Genomic DNA, 25,336 nt, shown 5'->3' with positions numbered 1-25,336 from the left:
TGGGGAAGCTGATAAGTAGTGGAAGATTTGTGATTTTTTTTTTTTTTTTAATAGAAGTAAATTACAAATTTCTGACACTAGTTCATTTGAAACAGAAACATTTTAGTGAAGTACCCCTTTAATGCCATACAGGTAACAAGACTCACAATTAATATTATTATTATTTTTTTTACTTATAGCCTATTGTTATGGGAGGATATATGGACAGCATCAATGGAAAAAGAAACAGAGGCAGAAAACAAAACTAATGCCCAACCTTCAGAACTAATACTGTGATTGTGGGCGGCCCACAGATGACACTACATGGGCTGTCTGTGTGCACTGTAAAACCATTAAGGTCATACAAAGGGGGCCTTGGGTCTAATTTACAGGGTGTATGGGGTGTATAAACTAACTCATCCTAAGTTTTGCCTGTTAGCTATTTTGGAGGATGTTCCCCAAGATATCCCCTAGTAATATAGATCTTGTTTCCTGAAGTCTCTCTTTCTCTATGTTTAGCTCTCTGTCCAAGAGACAGTGAATGTGCACTATTTGATGTCTGCTATAGGTTTGTCAAATTTTTTTATTTTGTAGAAAATAAAATAAATATTCACAGTTCCCAGACTTCTATCTTTGAGCGGGATTAATACTTGTATACATGTATGTATATATATATATATATATATATATATATATATATATATATATATATATATATAAATATATATATTATGGCTGTATCCCAGTTTTCCAGGCGGTCCTCTGGCGGTATCCACTCTGCCCACGGAGGTGGAAGACAGCGGGAATCATTGCCGAGAGTTCGGGTTCGTAAGAACCCGAACCTCGGCAGGTTCGGACCATCCCTAATATAATATATATATATATATATATATATATATATATATATATATATATATATATTATAAAGATTTAGTAAAGGTGTGTCAGCATTAAAACAGAACTTTTACTAAATATGGTTAAAATAACCCCACAACATACTATGGGACAAACAGTCCTTAGACACTCATATACACAGAGTGGCCCAGCTAGATCTCACAGTGCTATTGCAATACTGAACCTGAAATATCCCTAGAATATAGTGTTAGATAACCATACTCACTCAAGTAATGTTGGTGCACTTGTCCCAAAAAGGGCGGCTGCTTCCCCATTCTGGCTCTTGGTCAGTAGCCCTGGTCTTACCCTAATTATTATATTGCTTATCATGATTCTTCCAAATAGTATAGATTACTCAGGAGCCTTAAAATGCTGGGTGATTGCAATCCTTTTCTGACTCTTTAAAAAAATAATCTTATGCATGTAATACTTACAGAGTTCTTGTTTGCACTGGAATTGCTATGTGTCTCCTCTTTAGGAGGTCCGATTATCAGCTCCTTTATAAATGGTATGTCCTTTTTTAAGACCAGGCCATATTTTTCCATTTCTGCCTCCAGATTGTTGGATTTAATAAGGTGGTCAAACATCTTTACGGAAGCTTCTTCATGCTATGTAAATTAGTATTGAAATAAATGATCACTGTTTTATCCATCAACTTCCCTCCATTTGATGGCCTCCGTGATCTGTGTAGCGTATTTGTAACTCACTTCATCAACTTAAATAATTTCTAACGTCAGAGAAACAGCTGCAAATTCTTGGCCACTAGGTGTCTCAATTCCCTGCAAACTACTTTAAACAGCATCTTAGGGAAATTTCATCTATAGCAGTAGAGGGACCAGGATGGAATACAGGAAGTGGGGGCTCGGCTTAGCTAGTGCTATGTGCAGAACAAAGGAAGAGTCTGTGTACTACATTCTCCAGAAGTTCCTCACTGTCCCTGAAGGGTAAATTAAGGCTTCAGCGGCAATTGGCTTCTTGCTTATTATAACCCCTTCTTTGTTCTGCTGCTGTTTCTTCTATTTTTCTAAAAAAAAATATATATATATCCCACCTCCTATCCTAACATAGAACAAAAAAAAAGAAGGAAACATATAGGAAAAGAATACTAACAAAAAACAAACACAGAAGCAAAAAATGTGGAGCTTGGTAGCAGCAGAAAGTAAAATAACAGGTTGGGGATCCTCCTGTCTACATGACCTGCATGATCAACCTTGATATTTATTGAAGCAGACGTGCAGTGTTCCTGACACTGTCAAAGAAGCGTCCAAGTGACTGCCACAGGTACTGGTGTCTTATGGGGATGGCTGGGATGCGGCCTAGTATGCTGGCTCCTCCATGGCAGGAAGCATCTAGCATCATGGGTGGTACATACGGCAGTGACTTGGATGCCATTGGAGGATTAACTGTACCATGGGCCCCTGGGCTATTCACATAACTCCCGCCCCCCATATCATGTCTATAGTTCACCCACCTATATACAAGCTCCCCATGCATAGTGACCAAAAAGGTAATAATGGCTCCTTCTGTAGCCAATGCAGTATTAGTTGCTTTAATAGTACCCCCCTAATACTGCCCTATAAAGTAGTTGCCCCCACATAATAGTTACTCTATTATTTGCCCCATATAGTAGTTTATTCCCATAATAGTGCCCCAAATAGTACATACCTCCCCCATTAGTGACCCAACATGGAAGTTTGCTTCTCCCCTGTAGGCAAATGGGCCAGACTTACCTTTCCTAGCTCTTACGGCTGCAGGAAGCACGTGGCACTGGAAGTGTGTGTTATAATGTCACCACACTGACAGTGCTAGGACGTGGTACTGCCTTTATCATAACTCATTTCTAGGCTGCAGGCCTAATGCTGCCCGCAGAAGGATATAATATAGGTAGTCTGGATGGCCCATATTATAATTAGCTGTGGCGTCCTATCGGCGGGCCAGCTCTAGGAAATCAATAATAGTACCATGGCCAGAGTTGGACATGCTTTCTCTACTGCATAATTAGTTGGCAACAGTCAGCAAGTATAGAAGGCAATCAGCGGTAACTTACCTCAAACTTCTTCTGCGGACAAGCCAGAGGCATGAATTTTCCATCAAACATATGAGAAAATGGTCCATGACCTGAAACAAAAAAAAAAAAAAAAAATAGGCCTTGTGACATTTTTCACTCATTCACTTGGAAACAAAGGTTTACTTAAAGTCACACTGTCCCCCCCCCCTTTCTGTATGAGGATTTCTCTATTCAGCTGTAAAGCCTAAATTCTGCAGTTTTTATACCTTAATTTATAATTCCTTTGTGCTTGGATCAGTGAAAAACGCTTTGTATCGTCGGTGGAATGTGCCACCTGGGCGGGGCTTCACAACCGTCTTGCCTTTTGCTTTGCCCACATTGGCACCCCTGTGACATCATCGCTGTCTAAGCCAGCCCATTCCATTGGCCACCAAGGGGGTGGTGCCTAGATGCTTATGACGTCACAGACGGGTGGAACCTATGGCGCTGATGTGGGTGGCACAGGGTTCGTGAAGCCCCACCCAGGTGGCACAATCCGCCAACAATAAAAAGCATTTTTTACCAGAACAAGCACCAAGAATATAAATCTATAAATAATAAATGTATTAGAAAGTAAGATATGAAAACTGCAGGATTTAGGCTTTACAGCTGTGGAGAGAAGTCCATATATAGAAAGGGGGTGACAGGATCACTTTAAGTGCATATTTACCCAAGTCATGGCATAGGCCTGCAATCTGGACACACAATATATCTTGAGCGTCTATTCCGAGTTCTGGCTGTCTATCACGTAAGGCCTGTACAAGGCATCCAGCCAGGTAGGCGACACTGTGCAGACAAATGAAGAAAATATCAGCAACAGCAATCTATATCCATCAGCCATCAGAAAGTATAAAGCAGTATCAGTATCTGGGACCACAGTGTTACCATACATTGTCCCCCTGTCTCCTGCTTCACCTCTATATGTCTAGTTTTTAGCTGAGCCCTAGACTGGCTGTTATACTTATTTTTCTGTGCAAGTTTCCCAAGCTCCTCTTCACTTCCTCTCCCATTACTATTTCCACTTAGGGCTCAGCTTCCAACTGAGTATCAATAAAGCAGGGATAGGAATGAGAGAATTAAACGCATAAAGCTTACATATAGGTATTGTTTTTTCTGGGGCACAATTGTAGCACGCTGCACTTTTTTTTTTTTGCCAAAAACAAGTTTTTCTCCATAGATGGCAATAGCAGTATAGCACTACAAGCTAGCACAGACGCCAGAACCTTGTCTTTATATGAGAAAAGCACATAGGGAGGCATTTATTAAGTCCGGCGTTTTTTACGCCGGACGTAAAAATGCCCCCGCAGCTCCGGCGCTACGGAGATTTATGTAGAGGCGGACTGCCTCTACATAAATCCCGTGCGCGCCGTTGCGCACCGCCGAAAACCTACGCCAGCTGAGGACTGGAGTAGGTTTTCGGCGTACATTTTGGCAGAACGGATGGTAAATCGCGCGGACTCTGAGTCCGCGCCCTCCGTTCCGCCCACTTTCCGCCCCTTTTCCGCCCACTGGCGTACTCGGCGGAAAGTGCCGATTTGCAAATATTTTATTCGCAAATCGGCCATTTGCGTATAAAAAAATACGCAAATCGTCACTTTCCGCCGAAAATCATCCGTTCGCCGGATGATACATGTGGCCCATAGTAAATAAACCACAAAAAACAAGATCCCAACTCAACCTTTGCTGACAGAAACAATAAGGCTAGGCTGTTTTTGCTGTCCAATTACAAAAATAGGTGTAGTTGTTTGCCATGCCGCAGCATCAGTTCTCCATTGGCTTACTTTATAAAAAAAAAAAAAAAAACTAATGAAAAACTGATTTTAAATTTTTTTTAAGCACACAAAGATGTGGTTTACCACATTTTTATGTATGTTAAAATGAAACGTTCTAAAACGGATACACTGAAATGGATATGAAAACGCAGTGTGAACCTAGCCTAAGTCAGTGTTCATCATGAAGAACACTATCTAAAAAAGGAAGGACAAATAAAGATAATCACATACCCAATGGAGTGCTCAAATCTGTTGTGGGAAGCTCCAGGGAACACGTAGTAAGTGCCGCCAAGCTGTTTAATATTTCGCAGGCGCTGGAACTGTGGAGTGTCTATGATGCGCACCAACAAGGGGTGAAGTTCAATATGTCCATGTACTGGATCATTGAAGACCTAAAATGGAAAATTAGAATGTTAATACAATAATACAAAATAAAATAAAAAAATCTAGGTTTTAGGGCCCCATTAGACGGGCCGAAGGCGGTCTGATCAGTAATGTAAATGAGCGCTGGTTAGGTGGAGGAGGAGCATGTGGAGGATGACGAGGAGCTACATGCCCAGAATCTTATGACACCAATGTCTCTATTGTCTGTGGAAAGGACGTAAGAGGAGCATCAGAAGCTGGAGAACACAGAGGAGGAGGATGACCCCAGCATACCATGGCAGTATTCGGTGGACAGTGGGGAAGACAGGCACATCGAGTTCTATGAGCAAATGACACAGTACCTGCTGGCATGCTTACACAGCGGCAGCCGCATTATACAGATTCAAGCAGAGGCATGAATAGTGGCTGGCAACATTGGTATACCCCTGGCTCCACAACAAAATGACAGTATTCTTACCGCCAATCACTGTGCAGGGAGTTGGTCATAGCCTACCAGCATGATGCGGCTCCAGCACAAAGAGATTGGCAGGGTGACCCTTGGGGCTCACTTTCCACTTCCATGACTGCATTAGGGAGCAGGAGCAGCAGCAATTCTGAAAGAAGGGGAATCCCAGCAAAAAAAAATAAATTGTTTAAATCCGCTGGTGTCAAAAAGCTATATAGATTTGTAATTTACTTCTATTTAAAAATCTCCAGCCTTTAAAGGGGTAGTGCGGCGATAAGCAATTATTCACAAAATAACACACATTACAAAGTTATACAACTTTGTAATGTGTGTTATGTCTGTTAATGGACCCCTTCCCCGTGTTCCCCCCCCACCCACGCCAGACCCGGAAGTGTAGTGCATTATACTCACCTGATTCGTGTTGACCCCCGTCCACCATCTTATGTCAATGACGTCGTCTTCGGCACTCCGGCCAATCGGACCGACCCAGCCGTCCCTCATGCCGGCCCCCCTCTGCTGCGTCCTCATGCCGGCCTCCCGAAGACAACGTCATTGACACAAGATGGCGGATGGGGGTCGACACGAATCAGGTGAGTATAATGCACTACACTTCCGGGTCTAGCGTGGGGGTGGGGGGAACACGGGGAAGGGGGCCATTCACAGACATAACACACATTACAAAGTTGTATAACTTTGTAATGTGTGTTATTATGTGAATAATTGCTTAGCGCCACACTACCCCTTTAATTACTTATCAGCTGCTGTATGCCCTGCAGGAAGTGGTGTATTCTTTCCAGTCTGACACAGTGCTGTCTGCTGCCACAACTGGTCATCAAAAGAAGTAGCAAATCCCCATAAAAAAAAACCTTTCCTGCTCTGCACAGTTCTATGTTTCTATAAGGGAAAACATTTTTTTTTTGCTGGAGTTCCCCTTTAAGTCTGGAGTGTCTGGTTAACACCCCCGTGCCGACGTTGCTGATATTGGCTGATCAGTTCAGATCAGCAAATAGCGGCGATCATTAGCTTTCCGGGTCATCGATGACCCGGAAAGCAATGGCGGTCGGTGCTGTCCGAGACAGCACCAACCGCCATTACTGTTAAAATAATGGTGGCCACAGTGCCACGGTCCCCATAAGTGTCCCAAAAAAGTTAAATACCGGCTCTGAACACCTCAGCTGATCCAGGCGTCCGGAGCGATGTCTTCTGGGTCACACGGCGTCCTCTTCGAATCAGCAACTACTCCTTTTTGGTGTAGGGTTTTTTTCGTCGGGGGAGGCATACGCTATTATTGCCTCCAACACCGAAACAGCCAGTGAGGATGAATGGGGGGATCCCTTTTTCTTCCATTCATCCTCCTCCTCATCATCCAGTGATGATGAATATTCACCTAGGCGTGGGTACACTTACAGATTTAGGGTACATGCACACTGCGGGATGGCAAAGGATAACCCTTCGTGCATCCCGCAGCTGGCACCCGCCGGTGGACTGATGCGGGTGCGCGCGTCTCTGCCAGTGTCATAGACTCCATACTATGCACGGGCGGATTCCGTTGTCCGTCCAAAGAATGAACACGTTCATTCTTTGTATGGAGGACAGAATCCTCGCATGCATAGAATGGAGTCTGACACATGTGGAGACGCCCGCGCGCGCCCGCATCAGTCCACCGGCGGGTGCCAGCTGCGGAATGTGCAAAGGGTTACATCTGGCCTGCCATGGCTACTATATGAGACAATTGGGGAGGGCTGGATACTATATGAGATTGTTAGGGAGGGCTGGCTACTATATGAGACACCGAGGGAGGGCTGGCTACTATGCAAGAGACTATGGGGAGGTTCTGGCTACTATATGAGAGACTATGGGAGAGGGCTGGCTAATATATAAGAGACTATGGGAGAGGGCTGGCTAATATATAAGAGACTATGGGAGAGGGCTGGCTACTATATAAGACTATGGGAGAGGGCTGGCTACTATATGAGACTATTGGGGAGGGCTGGCTACTATATGGGCACTATTTGAAGTGCCAGTTAATATGTGAGGCAATTTTTGGGGTATTGGCTATTATTTGGGTTGGGGTTTAATCATGTCATAGCAATTTATCATATATAAATCCCAGCACTCACAGTTGAATAACACTTCTTAATTTAAGTGAACAAAGCAGGTACATGAGAGGACGCGTTTCGGCGTGAGTGCCGGGATTTATCTACTATACTGTGTGGGACCTTTTCCTACCACGAGCACCACTCACTGTCTGGAGTTCCGTCTTCTACCTTACTGCATAGCAATTTATCATGTCATTTATCATAGTGCACCACTGACAGTGCCAGGAACAAAGCACGCTGCTCTGACAGTGCCAGCACTGCGGCATTCGCGCTTTAATAATTATCAAGGTTGGCCCGCAACTTTGTCCAATTTTTTCATTTTGGCCCACTGTGTATTTGAGTTTGACACCCCTGTTCTACTGTTTGCACTATCCACAAAGAAGCAAAGTGCATATAAAGCCCTGGACTCCATTGATCTTCGCTTGGCCTACTTGGGTAATCTTGAGGGGTTAGCTGTTCCCTGGTTGTATAGGCCGGGGGCCTGTGTTCCCAGTCCTGGCACTCTTTGACCTCTACTGGCAATAAGCAGTATTTCTCCAAATCACGAGTACGGGTTATTTTACCAAGTCCTCTTCAGTCAGGTCACCCCTGCAGAATTTTGTCATTATATAGGCAAGACCCCATGGTAGCCCACTTTCCTAAGCTCCAAGTCTTAACTTCAAAAGTTTGGGATAAAGTAAAGACACTGTTGGGAGTTCCGGGCCTCAATATATTTTCTCCTTTATGGAACAACCCAGATTTCCCAGACATTTTTAGATTAGAAGTCTTCTCCCCATGGGCTAAAAAGAGTATACATTATATAGATCAAGTCTGGAAAGAAGGCGTGATGGTAGTATTTGAGAAACTGAAAGAGGATTTTCTACTCACCAACAGTATGTTCTTCCAATACTTACAATTACGCCACGCTCTCCAGACACAGCGTGCGTCCTCACCATTACATATTGTGACACATACTTTGTTAGTAGAGAAAGTGAACAGAGGTACGCTAAGAGGCACTATATCTACTATATATGATACCCTTTTTGCTGCCAACGTTACGGAGACTCCCTTGTCAGTTAGGGAAAAATGGACGGATGAGGTTGGGGCATTTGACGACAAGCAGTGGAGTGAGTTGCTTTCTTTAATGCCTATGCTCTCTCTGTGTGAGCCACAACGTGTACCCCAGCTCTTTCTAGTGCATCGTGTGTACCGTACCCCGTTGGTATTATGTAAAATTGGATATAGATCTGACTCCTTATGCCCACGATGTGGGGAAAGTGAGGCGCATATTTTACACATGCTCTGGAACTGGAGGGAGCTTGAGTCCTACTGGAAAGAGATATTGGATCTCATTAGGAAAGTATTTGGGGTAGCCATAAATCCACACCCAAAACAATGTATTCTAGGAATACTAGACAATTTAAGCCTGGACGATTATACCCTAATATGGGTGCAACGTCTACTATACCAGGCTAGGAAAACTATAGCCTCCAAATGGATTCAGACCCAACTGCCCACCATAGTAGAGTTAAAACATAGAATGAACCTAGTGATAAGGTTGGAACGAGGTGTATACTTAAAGAAAACCCTATTAATAACTTGTCGAAACCCATTGCAAGCGTGGGCAGGTATCTCCTAAACAAAATCGGACACAAAGGGATATACAGAACCATAAAAAGACACAAACCAGAAAAGTAAAAGATGGCTCTCTTTATTGGCATGTTCAAGTTCTTTAGGATTTTGTGATTTTGATTGTTGCATACGGAAAGTATGACTTTTTGTTCTTTGTTTGTTGTTACACAAAAAAAAATTAAAAATTAAAAACTGTCCCTAGATGCTTTCATTGTACAGTATAGCAAACAGCATGTGGTGTATAATGTATAGTAAGTGCATGAAGAATGAAAAAACAGCAGCAGTTTATAGATACAATAGGCTAGAATAAGTGTAGTACAATATCCTAGAATAGAGAAGCAGGGCTGCTGTCAGAGCTCTGTGCAGTCACATGACAGCAATGGGAAAGGTAGGGGGTGTTCAGTCTGGACTAATCAGGACGTGAGAATCACAGAGTGACAGAAACTATTCTATACAGCAGTGTGAATGGCCAAGTGTACAGTCATGGCCAAAAGTTTTGAGAATGGCAAAAATATTATATTTTCACATGACCTGCTGCCCTCTGGTTTTTATGTGTGTTTGTCAGATGTTTTTATCACATACAGAAATATAATTGCAATCATATTATGAGTAACAAAAGCTTATATTGACAGAGTGAGTTAATGCAGCAAGTCAATATTTGCAGTGTTGTCCCTTCTTCAGGACCTCTGCAATTCTCCCCGGCTGCTCTCAATCAACTTCTGGACCAAATCCTGACTGATAGCAGTCCATACATCCACAATCAATGCTTGCATTTTGTCAGAATTTGTTGTTTTTTGTTTGTCCACCTGTCTCTTGATGATTGACCACAAGTTCTCAATGGGATTAAGATCTGGGAAGCTTCCAGGCCATGGACCCAAAATCTCTGTTTTGTTCCCTGAGCCATTTAGTTATCACCTTTGCTTTATGGCAAGGTGCTCCATCATGCTGGAAAAGGCATTGTTGATCGCCAAACTGCTCTTGGACGGTTGGGAGAAGTTGCTCTTGGAGGACATTCTGGTACCGTTCTTTATTAATGGCTGTGTTTTTAGGCAAGACTGTGAGAGCAGATTCCCGTGGCTGAGAAGCAACCCCACACGTGAATGGTTTCAGGATGCTTTACAGTTGGCATGAGACAAGACTGGTGGTAGCGCTCACCTCGTCTTCTCCAAATAAGCTGTTTTCCAGATGTCCCAAACAATCGGAAAGGGGATTCATCAGAGAAAATGACTTTTCCCCAGTCCTCAGCAGTCCACTCCCTGCACCTTTTGCAGAATATCAGTCTGTCCTTGATGTTTTTTCTGGAGAGAAGTGGCTTCTTTGCTGCCCTCCTTGAGACCAGGCCTTGCTCCAAGAGCCTCCGCCTCACAGTGCATGCAGATGCACTCGCACCTGCCTGCTGCCATTCCTGAGCAAGCTCTGCACTGATGGTAGCCCGATCCCGCAGCTGAAACAATTTTAAGAGACTGTCCTGGCTCTTGCTGGTCTTTCTTGGGCGCCCTGGAGCCTTTTTGGCAACAATGTAACCTCTCTCCTTGAAGTTCTTGATGATGCAATAGATTGTTGACTGAGGTGCAATCTTTCTAGCTGCGACACTCTTCCCTGTAGGCCATTTTTGTGCAGTGCAATGATGACTGCACATATTTCTTTAGAGATAACCATGGTTAACAGAAGAGAAACAATGATGCCAAGCACCAGCCTCCTTTTAAAGTGTCCAGTTGTGTCATTCTTACTAAATCATGACAGATTGATCTCCAGCCCTGTCCTCATCAACACCCACACCTGTGTTAAAGGAGCAATCACTGAAACGATGTTAGCTGGTCCTTTTTAAGGCAGGGCTGCAATGATGTTGAAATGTGTTTTGGGGGATAAAGTTAATTTTCTAGGCAAATATTGACTTTGCAAGTAATTGTTGTTAAGCTGATCACTCTTTATAACATTCTGGAGTATATGCAAATTGGCATTTTGAAAACTAAAGCAGTAGAATTTGTAAAAATTAATATTTGTATCATTCTCAAAACTTTTGGCCATGACTGTAAGTGCAGCTTCAGCCTGAAGTGGATCTGCTATGATTTGGAAGGTAAGGGAGACTTCCTGGGTCAGAGTACAGGGCTGTAGACCCACCATGTGCAGACCATGTCCCTCCCCCACTCCTCCTCCCACCCTGTACAGGGAGCTCTTACACCAAAGCAATACTCTTAAACCAAGTCACAATTTTGAATGTCTGTGAGCTCTTCTTGCAAAACACTCTCAGTTCAAGTTACTCTTAAACCGAGGTACCACTGTACAATGCATTACACTGGTTTGTTTGTCAATCAAATAACAAAAACAAATATTCCTTCACCCGTTCTCTCTTCTGTAATAAAGCATTAAGTTCCAAGCCCTTAAATTTCTAAAACTGCCTTGAGAGTAGAGGTAAAATCCTGCTCTGTACATGGGCTGTGGGGTAAACCATAAGGTGAGAGGACAGCAGAATATCTGAGTATTAATATCTTTTTTTTTTTTTTTAAATCAGATATCTTTTTATTATCCAACTCATTGCATTACGGACAAAAAGACATATAAGCATTAGAGAGAGGTTACAAGGTACAATTCCAGGATAACCAGCGCATACAAAGGCATCATATATAACTATAAGAGTAAACAATTATGTCTGCAATGAGTCCACTCCTTTTTCTGTATTTTCCTCCAGAAATGCTTGCATCCCTGTGTCGCACATTGTGGTCAGAGAGAACGGTTAAATGTACATAGCAATAGGAATGTGTGGAGAGAAGACCTCCAAACTTCTTTTTTTTTTTTTTTTTTTTTTTTTTTATATTCATTCATTTATTTATTTTTCCAAAGTAGACAAAATTAGTGTTGCATATCCAAAAATACAACACCCATCATAAAAACAATATTTCAGCATTTTCACCCAACCCCCCACCCCCCTGGAAGAAATCGTGGAGAGAAAAAAAAAAAAAAAAAACCTTAAATCCACTTTCCCCATATCTTATTCCATCTCATAGTTGCTTTGGATGATTTAATAGCCAGCAGTCGTTCGTATTCTTTGATCTTATAGGTCAGAGACAGCCACTCTCGAACATCGGGAGGCTTTTCCTCTACCCATTTCTTAACAATTACGACCCTCACGCATCCCAACAATTTATTAATTAATGTATTACGAGTCCCATCATCCACCAATCCTCCCACTGAGAGGCTGGGTCTTATCTTACTTTGGAGTGTATGATCAATATGTTCCAAGGTTCTATCCCACAGCTTGATAATCTCAGTGCATCCCCATAATAAATGAAATAAATCCACACCAACCTCCTGGCATTTCTTACACTTTACTTCATCTTTCCCATATGTAATTAACCTTTTAGGGGTTATATAAAGCCAGTAGAATAACTTATATTGTTCCCCATAGTGTATCATGAATATCCCCTAGTGCGGATTCCCATCTACCCCTCACCTTCTGTAACTGTGGAAGAACCCTCTCCTTTAACAACAACCTGTAAATCTTAGGAAGTACTCCTCTACTTCTACCATCTATTCCATTGTGAATCAATTCTATTAACTCGTGAGTGTCCATTTTTTTTCCATTCTGTGTTCCTAATATTACGTATAGCATAGTGAAATTGTACATAAAAAAACCTATGTGCTTCTAATAAATTATATTTCCCCTGTAACTCCTCAAAAGTCAACATTTTCCCTTCTTTACAGATTTGGGCTACCCTTGTTATCTTTTTATTCACCCAAAATTGTGCCAGCCCTTTATTAACTGATACATCCCTAAAATTCACATGATCCCAAATAGTTGTAAAGTCTAGGCTGCCCTTAATTCCACAAATATTTTTAAGGGCTTTCCATGTTTTCTCATATAATCCCACAAATGTGTAGTGTCCCAAATTCCTGACATTACAGGGACCCGCCTCCAACCAAACAAAAAAATCCTCTACATGATTATAGTGTTTATTCAATAAAAAAGGAATGATTGGGGAATCTTTCCAACGACCCATCTTATGGGCAACTCCAGCCAGAAAGTATAATCGGAAATCAGGCAGTCCCAAACCTCCCTCTCCTTCTACTTTCGTCATACCCTCATATTTCATTCTCCAGACCTCCAAACTTAGTAAACAACTATAGACTAAAACTCTACTTAACTAGCGGCTCAACAGTAGCCGAACTATTCACACTATACTGTAGAGATCTCCTAAAAACCCACCATGAGTAGGAACCTGCTATCTGCAAGGGTATAACAGTATAAGCTGAGCATTAATATCTAGCCATACCTTTGTCATTACAGATGGAGAACTTGAGGATTGAGGATTTTCTTCTGCCATTTGGAAGCTGTAGAGAAATTCCAAGTTTGATCCTAGAGAACTAGAAAAGAAAAAAAAAATACATTTTATTACAGACAAGACCCTTTAAATTACCCTCTCTCTAGATTATGACCTGGTTAAATTTTTATGGTAATGGTTAATGGTAATATTGATGAAAACCTGTGCATTGTGCATTCCCTTTCATCTGTAATATTGTCTTAGTGAGGGTTGCTAGGATGCTTACCAGTGTATACAAGATACTGGAACCAACAACTATGTTGATGGAATAGAAGCTTTTATACCTGTTGACTCCACCTTTTGTTTGACGCTTACCTTTTGTTTTGTCAAACACTGTTCCAAAACTAGTTTGTTTGCTTTTAGTATTTATATGATTATATTAACACATTGCCATCGCTTCCAGTTTCTTCTTAGGGTGAATTTACACATAGTAAGTTTGCAGCGGATTTCACGCTGCAAGTTTCAGCCCTGCATTTTCTCAGCAGATTTTCATTTCAGCTATGTACGGCCGTGTTACCTATTTAACTACTGTGGGGTTAAAAATATTAAATAAACAATGCTTACTTTTCCCATGTTCCCCCAGTGTGCTCCTTCTTCAGTCTCTGGCTCCTGGCTCCCTGGCGGCCCGCTCTGCCAATCAGTGCGCTGTCCTGTCCCAGCCAGTGATTGGCTGAGTGGGCTGTCAGTGAGCCAGGACCCGAAGACTAAGGGCCCTATTCCACCAGACGATTATCGTTTGCATATTAGTTAACGATTAACGATCTCAAACGACCGCTATTGCGAAAGACCTGAAAACGTTCACTCATTTCCATGGAACGATAGTCGTTACTTATGATCGTAATTGCGATCGTTTTTCTTCGCTATTCCTTCGCAATTGCGTTCGTATCTATGGCGAACGACCGAACGATGTCTTATTCAATGCGAACGATTCGCGAACAAGCAACGATAAAAATAGGTCCAGGTCTTATAAAGCGATCAACGATTTCTCGTTCGGTCGTTAATCGTTAACTGCATTTCAAGCGAACGATTATCGTTTAGATTCGAACGATTTAACGATAATCTGAACGATATTCGTCCGGTGGAATAGGGCCCTAAAGCAGGAGCACATCTGGGAGATAACAAGAAGGTAGAGATGGGCTGATTATTATTTTTTTAACTCCACTGCAGTTAAAAATAGTTAAGAGGGGCGTCACTTCATTCTCGCAACTGAATGAAAATCTGCTGCAAGAATGCAGGGCCATAGACTGTAATCGTACCAAGTATCGCAGCAAATTTTATGTGAAACTTGCAGCGTGGAATTTACTGCGAGCACACTATGTGTGAATGCACCCTTAAAGTGGTCCTGCCATTTGAATTAACTTTTGACAGATTGTGTAGGGGCGACAATAACTTTTTCCCTTGTGCATTCAACAACAGAAGCTATATTTTAGGGGTAGCTTTTTTTGTTACTTATTAAAAGAGGCCACCCCTGCCTCCTCCAGGAATGACAGACAGCCTGCTTATCTTCGGCTACGAGCCAGCTGTCAATCACTCCTGGAGGAGGCAGGGACAGCCTGAAGACAAAGCTGTGGTCGGAGAGTGGGGCGGGCACAGTTAGTGACACAGACCTGCTTCTGTTAAAGTCAGCCCAAATAAAAATAATTTTTTCCAAAGACGCATTATCACAGAGACAAGGCAAAGATACCTACCTGTTAGGCCTTATTCACACGTTCAGTATTGTTTTCAAGTCCATAGAGTCCTCCCGCACAATACGCAAAAAATTTCTGCAAATCCTTTTTTTTTTACTGACTGCACAACACTAGTTATTAAAGTTGAGTTTTAAAAAAAACTAGCACCAGCATGCCAAACTCCTAAAAAAAAGTCCCCAGTAATGCCCACTTAGTAATGCCTGGAGGATCTGTAGCTGACGTCCATGCGGGTTCCGGGGGGAGGCTATACCTGCCAGCGTGGGTCCGGAGGCAGGGGCGTAGCTAGGATTAATGGGGCCCCCCCTCCCCTTCATATATATATATATATATATATATATATATATATATATATATACACACACACGGTGATGTGGCCAAAAAAAATTCTCTTGTGGCCAGTGGCAGAATCCTGGGTGCAGCCACAACAGTGACTGGCAGAGCAGAAAGCCAATGTCTGCTTGTTCTGTACATCCACTGTATTTAACTATAACAGCATATTAGGAGCCTCATGGTTATATACATAGGTTCAGGAGCAGACTACCTTTTGCTTAACCCCTTATTTACTGCAGTGTGTAAGTGACCCAGTGTTCTCTTACATGCTGCAACACTAAAAAGGGTTAATACAGAAGACAATTAGCTCTCTGCTTCACTACTCTGCACTGATGATAACCCCTGACCTCTGCAGGAGCTCAGAGAACAGAGGTCAGAGGTTATCAGAGTAGTGAGGCAAAGAGCTAATTGTCTTGAGCTTATTAACCCTTTTTTGTGTTGCAGCATGTAAGAGAACACTGGGTCACTTACACACTGCAGTGCATAAGGGGTTAAGCAAAAGGACACAGGAGGCTCTTATCTTCCTTGTGCATCCCTGGGCCCCCTCCCTCCAAGGGACCCATAGCAACCGCCTTCCCTGCCTCTATGGAAGCTACGTCACTGTCAGCACCGGTTCCAGGGGGCGGGGCTGTAGCTGACCGTTCCGGGGGTCAGGTGTGTGGGTGGGGATGAGGGTCAGGTGGGGTATTGTGTGTGAGGATGGGGGTCAGGTGGGGTAGTGTATGTAGAAGGGTCAGGTGGGGTAGTGTGTGGGGAGGGATGGGGGTCAGGTGGGGTAGTGTATGGAGAGGGATGTAGGTCAGGTGGGGTAGTGTATGGGGAGGGATGGAGTTCAGGTGGGGTAGTGTATGGAGAGGGATGGAGGTCAGGTGGGGTAGTGTATGGGGAGGGATGTAGGTCAGGTGGGGTAGTGTATGGGGAGGGATGGAGGTCAGGTGGGGTAGTGTATGTGGAAGGATGGAGGTCAGGTGGGGGTAGTGTATGTGAAAGGATGGAGGTCAGGTGGGGTAGTATGTGTTTGTGGTTTTTAGTTTATTTCACACAGTAATTATTATAATAGTAATAATTATTATTAATAGTTATTTAAACTATAAATATCGCAAAATTATGGTGTTTTTTTGCGAAGTGACACACCAACCGAGTTATACGCGTTTTTTTGCCGAAAACTGACACAATAAGCTCAAAAGGTTGCCCATCACTGCCATAGATGCATTTATAGTCCATTCCTATGATGGATGACTGGCACAAAAGAGTAGATTTTCCCTACTCCAAGATGGCAGGCAGATGACACGCAACATCTATGTGCATGCGCGATACAACAACATAGGGAACCCAGTATGAACTTTAACTGAGTCATGTCATGAGAACTTTTTCCATACATGCACAGTACCTTTATTTACAAACATTATACAGCATGGTGATGCCTGACAGCAGGATATGTTTGAGTTATGAGTGGGTTAGTGACCACCAGACAACCAGTTCTATGCTGGACATTGAATTTTTTGTTTATCACTTTATGAGAAATATGGACTTTAGATCATGAATATTACACTAAGTGAGAACACTAAGGGGGAGATTTATCAAAGGGTGTAAACTGCTCATAGCAACCTATCACGCCTCAGTTCTCAGCTCTGGTAAAATGAAAGAGGAGCTGTGATTGGTTCCTGGGAGCAGTTTACACCAGTCTATATTTTACACCCTTTGATAAACCTCCCCCTATGTTTTTGTTGATTTTGTATATGTGATATCTATTTAAATATACACACACACACACAGTGGTACCTCGGTTTAAGAGTAGCTTGAATTGACAGCGCTTTGCAGGAGGAGCTCACAGTTTTTCAAAATTGTAACTTGCTTTAAGAGCATTGCTTTGGTTTAAGAGCTCCCTATACTTAGTGGGAGCGCGAGTGGGGGCGGAGCATGGTTTGCATAGCGGGGTCTACACTACTGTACTCTGACCCAGGAAGTCTCCCTCACCTTCCAAATCATAGCAGATCCACTTCAGGCTGGAGCTTGCATCAGGGGACAGGACTGTGGAGGTAATCTCTTCATAGCTGTAACCAGGGCTGTGGAGTCAGAGTCAGAACTAGTTTTGGCTGGAGTCAGAGTTGGAAAAAATGTACCAGCTTTAAAAAAAAATCTTAGAACAATTTAAAATTGAGTTTTAATATGAATTTTATAAGTTTTGCTCATCAATATATATTATGAGCAACATTCTAATAGGACATTGGCCCTATTAGATAAGGGTGGTCGAGGAAAAGTTGTCAGTCACTATTTAACAGCTTGTTTCTGAGCTGGAAAAGTCCATTGTGGGGGGGGGGGGGGGAGATCTGTGCTGTTCTCTTCCTGGATGACTGTATATGAGCAGCAGTGTAATATGAAGATATCCTGTGTAATATAGGAAGGAGAAGACCTAAGTAGTGTAGCAGTAACCTCTGTCCTCAATGTGGTGTGTTTCTTCAGTGTTCTATGGCTGCAGCTGTGTGTGTGTGTGTGTGTATGTGTGTGCGCGCTATGGCTGCGGCAGGCTGTGTGTGTGCTATGGCTGCGGCAGGCTGTGTGTGTGTGTGCGCGCCATGGCTGCGGCAGGCTGTGTGTGTGTGCTATGACTGCAGCAGACTGTGTGTGTGTGCTATGGCATGCCCCCACACCCACAGTGACCCCTCTATATTACTATGTGTGACCTCTCTATATCACTATGGATGACCTCTGTATCACAGGTATCTGGCATTGTAAGCAGTGTTTCTAGAAACATAGAAGACTGTCAGCAGGAAAAGACCACCTGCTCCATCTAGTCTAGTTGTGAGTAGTTCAGGACATCCTGGGTGTTTCTCCCGCTATGAAGCGTGGCCGCGGTGTTTAAGTGTAAGTGACAGAAGAGTCCCCTGTCACTTACCGATCGGGACCCCCGCAGTGTGACTGCGGGGGTCCCGTTCGTTGAAATGGACCGCCGGAGGTCTCTCACCTTCCTCTGTGCGGTCCGATCGGCGATCTGCTTCACTGAGCCTTCAGGAGATCGCCGATAACATGGATCAATGATCAGTGTAGAAAATGAAAGAAATGTATGTACAAGTCTCCCAAAGGGACTTAAAATGTATTTAAAAAAAAAAGTAAAAATCACTATTACACTACCCCAAAGCCCCTCCCCCCAATAAAAGCTTAAATCACCCCCCTTTCCCATTATATAAATAAAACATATAAAAATAAATAAACAAATAAACATATAATATACCGTCTCGTGCGTAATTGTCCGATCTATTAAAATATAACAAGCGTCATTGCAAACGGCATACACGAAGAGGGAATAAAATGCGCAGATTACCGATTTCATGTTACATTATATATAAAAAAAAAAATAATAAAAAGTGATCAAAACGTCCGATCTTCACAAATATGGTATTAATAAAAACTAGAGATCATGGCGGAGAAAATGACACCACATACAGCCCCGTAGGTGAAAAAATAAAACTGTTATAAGCGTCACAATAGGCCCATTATATTATTAATTAATTGCCGAAAAAAAGGATTTCATTAAAATATATATATATATATATATATATATATATATATATATATATATATAACATTAGAGAATCTGTGTAACCTGCATATGGTTGTGTTCAGACTGACCTATAGAGTAATAGTATCACGTCGCTTTTACCATATAGTGCATTACGTAGACACAGGAACCCTCCAAAAGTTACCATATTGCATTCTTTTTTACGATTTCACCAATTTATATCTTCATAAATAATAATTTTGGAATTCCTTCATACATGTTATTGTAGAATGAAAGACGCCATTACATAAAAAACAAGCCATTACATGGCTTGTAGATAGAAAATTGAAAGTGGTAAAGCTCTTAGAAGGGGAGGAGGGAAAAACGAAAACACTAAGATCAAAATTTGCGCGGTCCACTGGGTCATTTTGGGTCTGGTCCTCAAAGGGTTAAAGCGTAACCGTCATTTCAGGGTCATTTTTTTTTTAAACATTAAATATCAACAGTACAAGTGATTTTAAGAAACTCTGTAATAGGTTTTATTAACCAAAACAGTTTCCTTCTGTACTGAAAGAGCAGTTTCCCTAGCTTCCCTGTCACTTCAGAAGAAGCAGGATTTCTGTGCCCATTATGTGGCTATGGAGAGGGGCTGAGAGGAGTAAATGAGCATGGAGGAGTTTTGCACAGCACAACACCCTGCAATCTTCTCTCAGTAAGTTCCTAGATAACCACTGACCTTTCTGACCCCTGAATCCAGCCTTTTAGGTGCCCAGAGAGTCTTCAAACAGCTGACCTTCATGTCACCTCTTCCTGCTCCCTCATCTCCCTCGGCCCCTCCCACCTCCATAAGGATAGAATGGAGAGAGCAGAGCCTGTCTTTACTGGCTTCTCTGTAATGAAGACGGATTTGCCTGATAATGCACAGAAGTCAGGGGGGGAGGCCGGGGAATTGCTTTTAGAGTACAAAAAGAGGCTTTTTTGGCTAATAAAACCTATTACAGAGTTTCTTAAAATCGCTTATACTACCGATTTCTGCAATAAAAAAAAAAAAATATGACAGTTACGCTTTAATATATCACTGCTGGTGCATATAAACCTTAAAACATGTTATGCTTAACTGTTCACGCTCCCCCAGTGTAATCCTCTGGTGTTGCTGGTGTTACTCGCTGACCGCAGAGCCTCCTCTTCTGAGACAGAGTCATCTCGGGAGTGACAGCCCCCTCAGCCAATCAATGACTGAGACAGGACAGCCCTGCAGCCAGTGATTGGCTGAGCAGACTGTCACTCCCCAGATGAGTTCATCTCGGAAGTGGAGAATCTGCAGCCAGCGGGGGACACTGGCGACACCAGATGAGTGCGGGCAGGTAAGCATAAAATGTTTAATGTTCTATATGCACCAGCTGCAATATATTTAACAATGCTGAATACCGGGCAACCCCTTTAATAAACATATTAAAAAGTGATCCCAATACTGTGCCCTGCGATACCTCACTAGGAATTGTGACCCAATCTCAGTATGTTCGATCGATAACCATCCTCTGTTTCCTATTAATAAGCCAGTTACTTACCCATTTACATATATTTTCCCCTAGTCCCAGCATCCTCATTTTATGGACCAACCTTTCATGCAGCACAGTATCCAATGCCTTTGAAAAGTCCAGATACACAACGTCCACAGCCTCCCCCGGATCCAGTCTATAACTGACCTCCTCATAGAAGCCGATCAGATTAATCTGACAGGATCGATCCATGCTGGTGCTGCATTATAAGATTATTTTTATTAACATGCTCCAGTATAGCATCTCTTACAAATCCATCAAATACTTTACCCACTATAGATGTTAGACTTACAGGCCTATAGTTTCCAGGATCACTCTTTGACCCCTTCTTGAATATTGGTACCACATTAGCTATGCACCAGTCCTGTGGAACAAACTCTGTAATAGTGTCTTTAAAATACCAAAAGATAGTTTGCGTGAATTCAACTGTAAAGAATAGGGATTGTCTGCCGAGGTAACACTTAACAGTCTTCTATACCCTGGACATATAATATTAGGATAAATAATATTTCAAAAAGGCCCTCAAGGCTAGACACTTTTAGGTAAGGCAAGATAAAATATAATCACTAATGTTTTATGAATGAATTAATAATCGTATCAAGTATAAATGAGAGTTAGATACGCTAATTATAAAACAACATTTTAAGGTTATATAAATTGCCTATTGTTGTAATTGTACTGGCTTGAGGAATATAGATAACATGTCAGTTTAAACACAAGGTGAAGGGTGTATAGACGAATTTAAATATGTTTTCCCTTAGCCCATTCAGCAGCAGAAGACTTTCCCTTTTATCCCAGGCAGCCTGTTTTCAATAAAATTATACAAGGGGATGGAGATTTGTGGTTCCTTTTACAGTATGGCTTAGTCATTAAAAATTCCTCTTACACAAACACAACAGAAGAATAGAAAGTCGCACTCACCAATCCGATACAAGTTCTTTATTTACTAAACGTGAACATTACACGAGCAGACACCAGCAGGGTGCAGGTTACAGACTGTTTCGCGCAAGTGTGCGCTTCAACGATCTTCTATTGTGTTTATGTGCAGGAGGAACTTTATATATAGCTGGCACCACCACATACTCCCCACCTATACAGACGTTATAGGTATCTCCGCATAGACTGTAGTGCAGATCATCCCTACAATTGTCTCATTAAAAATTCCATCATCAAAAAAACTCCACTACAATGCTGCTAAAAGGACTAGGGGAAAAGTAGTAAAACATTACACAGCCGTGCGGCTGTGTCACTACGGTAGTGATGTAAAAATGATACATGATGCCAGGAGTTCCCGATGCTGGTTCACAGCTTCATGCTTCGTAGCATCCATTAATGTGCCCTAACTCCTCCCTCTAGTAAATAGTTAGTGCTTAATTTGTAATGAGAAATATAGACAAAAATTAAAATAGCAAAGTCTTTCACCTATTTTGCAAATACGGGGTAAGAGGATATGAGAATATAATGGGATTAATGTCTATACATACCTGTGTAGTATCAGAAGAATGATTTGCAGGGTAGGCTGTAGAGGAATTCCAAGGTTTATACTACAATACAGTAAAAGAAAATATTTTTAATTACACACACAATTAAATCTAATAGGCACTACCCATATGGATTATGACCTGGTAAAATTTTTGTGGAAAAAAAAAAAAAAGCAGCCAACAATGTTGATGGAAGCCAATGAGCTAACTACATGGCACAATACGGTTTACCTGATTGAATTAGTCTTGCAATGTTCCCTTTGTAACAGTTTTCTTAATACCTGTAAATACTGGAACTGGGAACTTTCTGTCATGCAATAGGAGATCTCTGACTGGTACTTTTACAGAAAGCTCAATACATATAAACTATGACGGATAATAATAAATATAGGGTTTGTTTTTGTTTTTTTTAACTCCGCCCCTGCTGTTACCTCCTGCTTTGCAATGAAAATGTTGCAAGCCGTTCTGCAATAAGGCTTGTTTACTTGCTTCTGAAATCTACCTGATTATATTAACCCTTTTGAGTTATAGCATCATTTACATAGACTACACAATGGAACATTAGACTAAGCTTAATGGAAATAACCTTTTCACACCATGTTTTTGTGGTGTGCAGCAGGGGTACAAGTTGGGGGCCCTCTTTTCTGTAGGTAAGCAACAAAGACACTTGGCTGTCCAAGTAATGCAAAAGAAATTGTCATACTCTGACACCTTTCTATCTAGCCATTAACTTTTTTTAATAATAGCAATTTGCACTATATTAGTTGTTCAATGGGATGGGAGCAGACAGGCTAACCTTTACTCCAACCACAAGCAAAAAAGGAGCCTTGGGCCCTATGATCATGTTGCCGATTCACTAACCCCAGTATGCTGCATACTGGGTAGACACCCCAATTTTTTTTTTTCAATAACTGCTGTACCCTGGGACACTGCAGCCTTGTTCACTTTGTGAGCTTGTTACAGTATCTAGTTATGATGTTTTGAAGATTTGATCGTTCACGTAGAATAATGTTTATAATAGGAAGGTATCTTCATTGTTTATATGCTTTGATGGAAAGACATGTTTTATCTTGATTCCTCAAAGGACAGTCAGAACCTTCCAGCCCATAATTACACGATCGCACTGTACTGGAGTTGACAGGTGTTGCTTATCAAGAAAACAGAATACATATGAAATTGAAATTTATTGCATAGAGGATTATAATATTTTTATCAAAACAGGACTCCCATCACTTCTTAGCCTTATGTCTAAGATCAAGTGTAGTATCAGTTTAATATCTGATACGTCCTCTATCTGAGGACCATATATTAAATGGATTTTTAGAGCAGGGCGATGGAAAAAGACCTTGCTCTGTCCTCTTCAGACATTGGCCTTGTATTGCAGTGTTTCCAGGTTCAGTGCACAAAAAAAAAATAATCATAAAAATGTGAGGGTTTATGAGCACAAAAGTGTTGCATTTGTGTTACAATTGATATTGTTACCCCTCTTTCCATATCAGGAGTTCTAAGCACCCTTAAGCTTATATTATGGACATTTCATATCTTACTGTATAAAGGATTTCTTTGTGGACTCTCCCTTCAAAACCGCATGTTTTTGTTGGTGGACACTGCTGTAGGGGTGAGGCTTAAGGGTTGTGGTGCCCCATATCTCTGCTCACATCATATCTGTAGGCCCTGCCCTCCGTGATGTCATTGCTGCCTAGGCCCCGGCCCGCCATTTGAATCGGCCGACCTAAAGGTGGTGGGCATAGACCTCTAGGTTGGTTTATTCCAATGGCTACAGGGGAGGCGGGGCTTAGACACTGATGACGTCACTGAGGGGGCAGGGCAAAGTGGCACAGTGGTCATGAAGCTCCACCTGGGTGGCACAATCCGTTGACGATAAAAAAATCTTTTTTTCACTGGACCAAGCACCAAGAAATCTATTATAAAGTAAGGTATGAAAACTGCAGCATTTATAGCGGTGTAGAGAAGTCCTCAGAAAGGGGGGTGACAGTGTCACTTTAATGATGCAGGAAATCTTCATTTTGGGGTTTCCATTTTTACTTTGAGCTATAACTTACCTACACAGCCATTTGTGGGATTGTGGGACCAATTGTACTTAATAACATCTTTCATATTACCATAAAATATACTATGAAACAGAACCAATATTGTAAGGTGAAATTAAAAATAAAATGCAACTGTACATTTTGAGAGGGGGGGATAATTTTATGTAGTTCATTGTATTGGAACGTTTTTAGCAGTGTTTCTCAGGTTTGTATGACGAAAAATATTTAAAATCTAAAAATATTTAAAAAATGTATCACTGTTTACACCATTAACTAACTATAAACTATACCACCAATAATAGAGAACTGGACCACTCCATAAGTACCAAACAATTGAAAGCTTTATTTGGTAAAAACATAAAAATATAAATGTCATGAATGATGGTCTGCAACTGCTAACACACAAAGGGGGGCTAGAGGTGGAAAATGCACTGCTCAAGTAGAAGTATTATCAATTCTCAAATACAGAAAAAAGCATATATCACAGTCCATGTTCCATTAATATAGATAATCAATGTACAAGCTATACATGTAAATCATTATGATATGGTCCACACACAGCCTGGGCATCAGTGCCTTCAGTACTTCTTTGCTTCCTGGTTTGGCAGCACAGCATATGGTGCTGATCTCCCATGATGTCTCAAACTTTTTTCTGAATAAACTCCCGCTCACACCCCGCACCTCCAGGCTTAAAGCTTGATCAGCCAATCAGAGCTGAGCAAGCAGCGACATGTGTTGACAGATGACTTAGCGCTGGCCTAACTAAGTGATGGAAGTTTTACCAGCTTTTAGCTTAAACATTTTTATCACAAAATGGTGGTGAGGCTGGTGACAATGGGAGTGGGAAGAGGGTGAAGCAGGTCAGAACAGTAATAGAGAGCCATTCCAAAATGATATAACTTTGTATAAATAATAATATATAAATAATATTTTTTAGCACTGAAATTCCCCTCTAACTACTTCTTTACTCCCACCACCGTTCTTCCTTATTCCTCTCCTATAACAGTAGAATAGATATATGTAAAATCTCAAAATCAACCCAAAAGGTGAATCGCAATAAAATATAACGCATGAAAAATGTGGGTGGGGCAGATAGAGGGAGAGCCACCATGTCAGGAAATTTCCAGGACTCCCCTAGAGCTGCATCTAACACCTTCGTCTGTCCAATGCCGAAGGTT

The 25,336-nt window shown here is 41.8% G+C and overlaps 2 protein-coding genes and 1 pseudogene across 2 annotated transcripts in view; 2 read left to right on the top strand and 1 right to left on the bottom strand.

Moving 5' to 3' along the window:
- Window positions 1–194, top strand: part of ERGIC3 (ERGIC and golgi 3) — a 64,569-nt gene extending 64,375 nt beyond the window's left edge. Inside the window, exon 15 of the transcript XR_011359799.1 lies at window positions 180–194. The gene's annotated coding sequence lies outside the window, so the exon portion shown is untranslated. The remainder of the gene's footprint in view (window positions 1–179) is intronic.
- The window catches only part of LOC138772691 (deoxynucleoside triphosphate triphosphohydrolase SAMHD1-like), a 50,257-nt gene extending 36,668 nt beyond the window's left edge, over window positions 1–13,589 (bottom strand). The window contains exons 1-5 of the mRNA XM_069953269.1: window positions 13,503–13,589; window positions 4,924–5,084; window positions 3,591–3,706; window positions 2,921–2,991; window positions 1,308–1,481 (exon numbers count right to left, since the gene is read on the bottom strand). Coding sequence (XP_069809370.1) covers window positions 1,308–1,481; window positions 2,921–2,991; window positions 3,591–3,706; window positions 4,924–5,084; window positions 13,503–13,553 — 573 coding nt within the window. The 5' untranslated portion in view covers window positions 13,554–13,589. The remainder of the gene's footprint in view (window positions 1–1,307; window positions 1,482–2,920; window positions 2,992–3,590; window positions 3,707–4,923; window positions 5,085–13,502) is intronic.
- Window positions 13,590–23,335: 9,746 nt separating this feature from the next.
- On the top strand, window positions 23,336–23,516 carry LOC138773607 (U2 spliceosomal RNA; annotated as a pseudogene).
- Window positions 23,517–25,336: the final 1,820 nt, after the last annotated feature.

This window comes from Dendropsophus ebraccatus, chromosome 14 (assembly GCF_027789765.1).
Source record: "Dendropsophus ebraccatus isolate aDenEbr1 chromosome 14, aDenEbr1.pat, whole genome shotgun sequence".
Classification (NCBI taxonomy): Eukaryota; Metazoa; Chordata; class Amphibia; order Anura; family Hylidae; genus Dendropsophus; species Dendropsophus ebraccatus.
The sequence above is the reverse complement of the archived record's forward strand: the minus strand, read 5'-3'. Positions and strand labels throughout refer to the sequence as shown.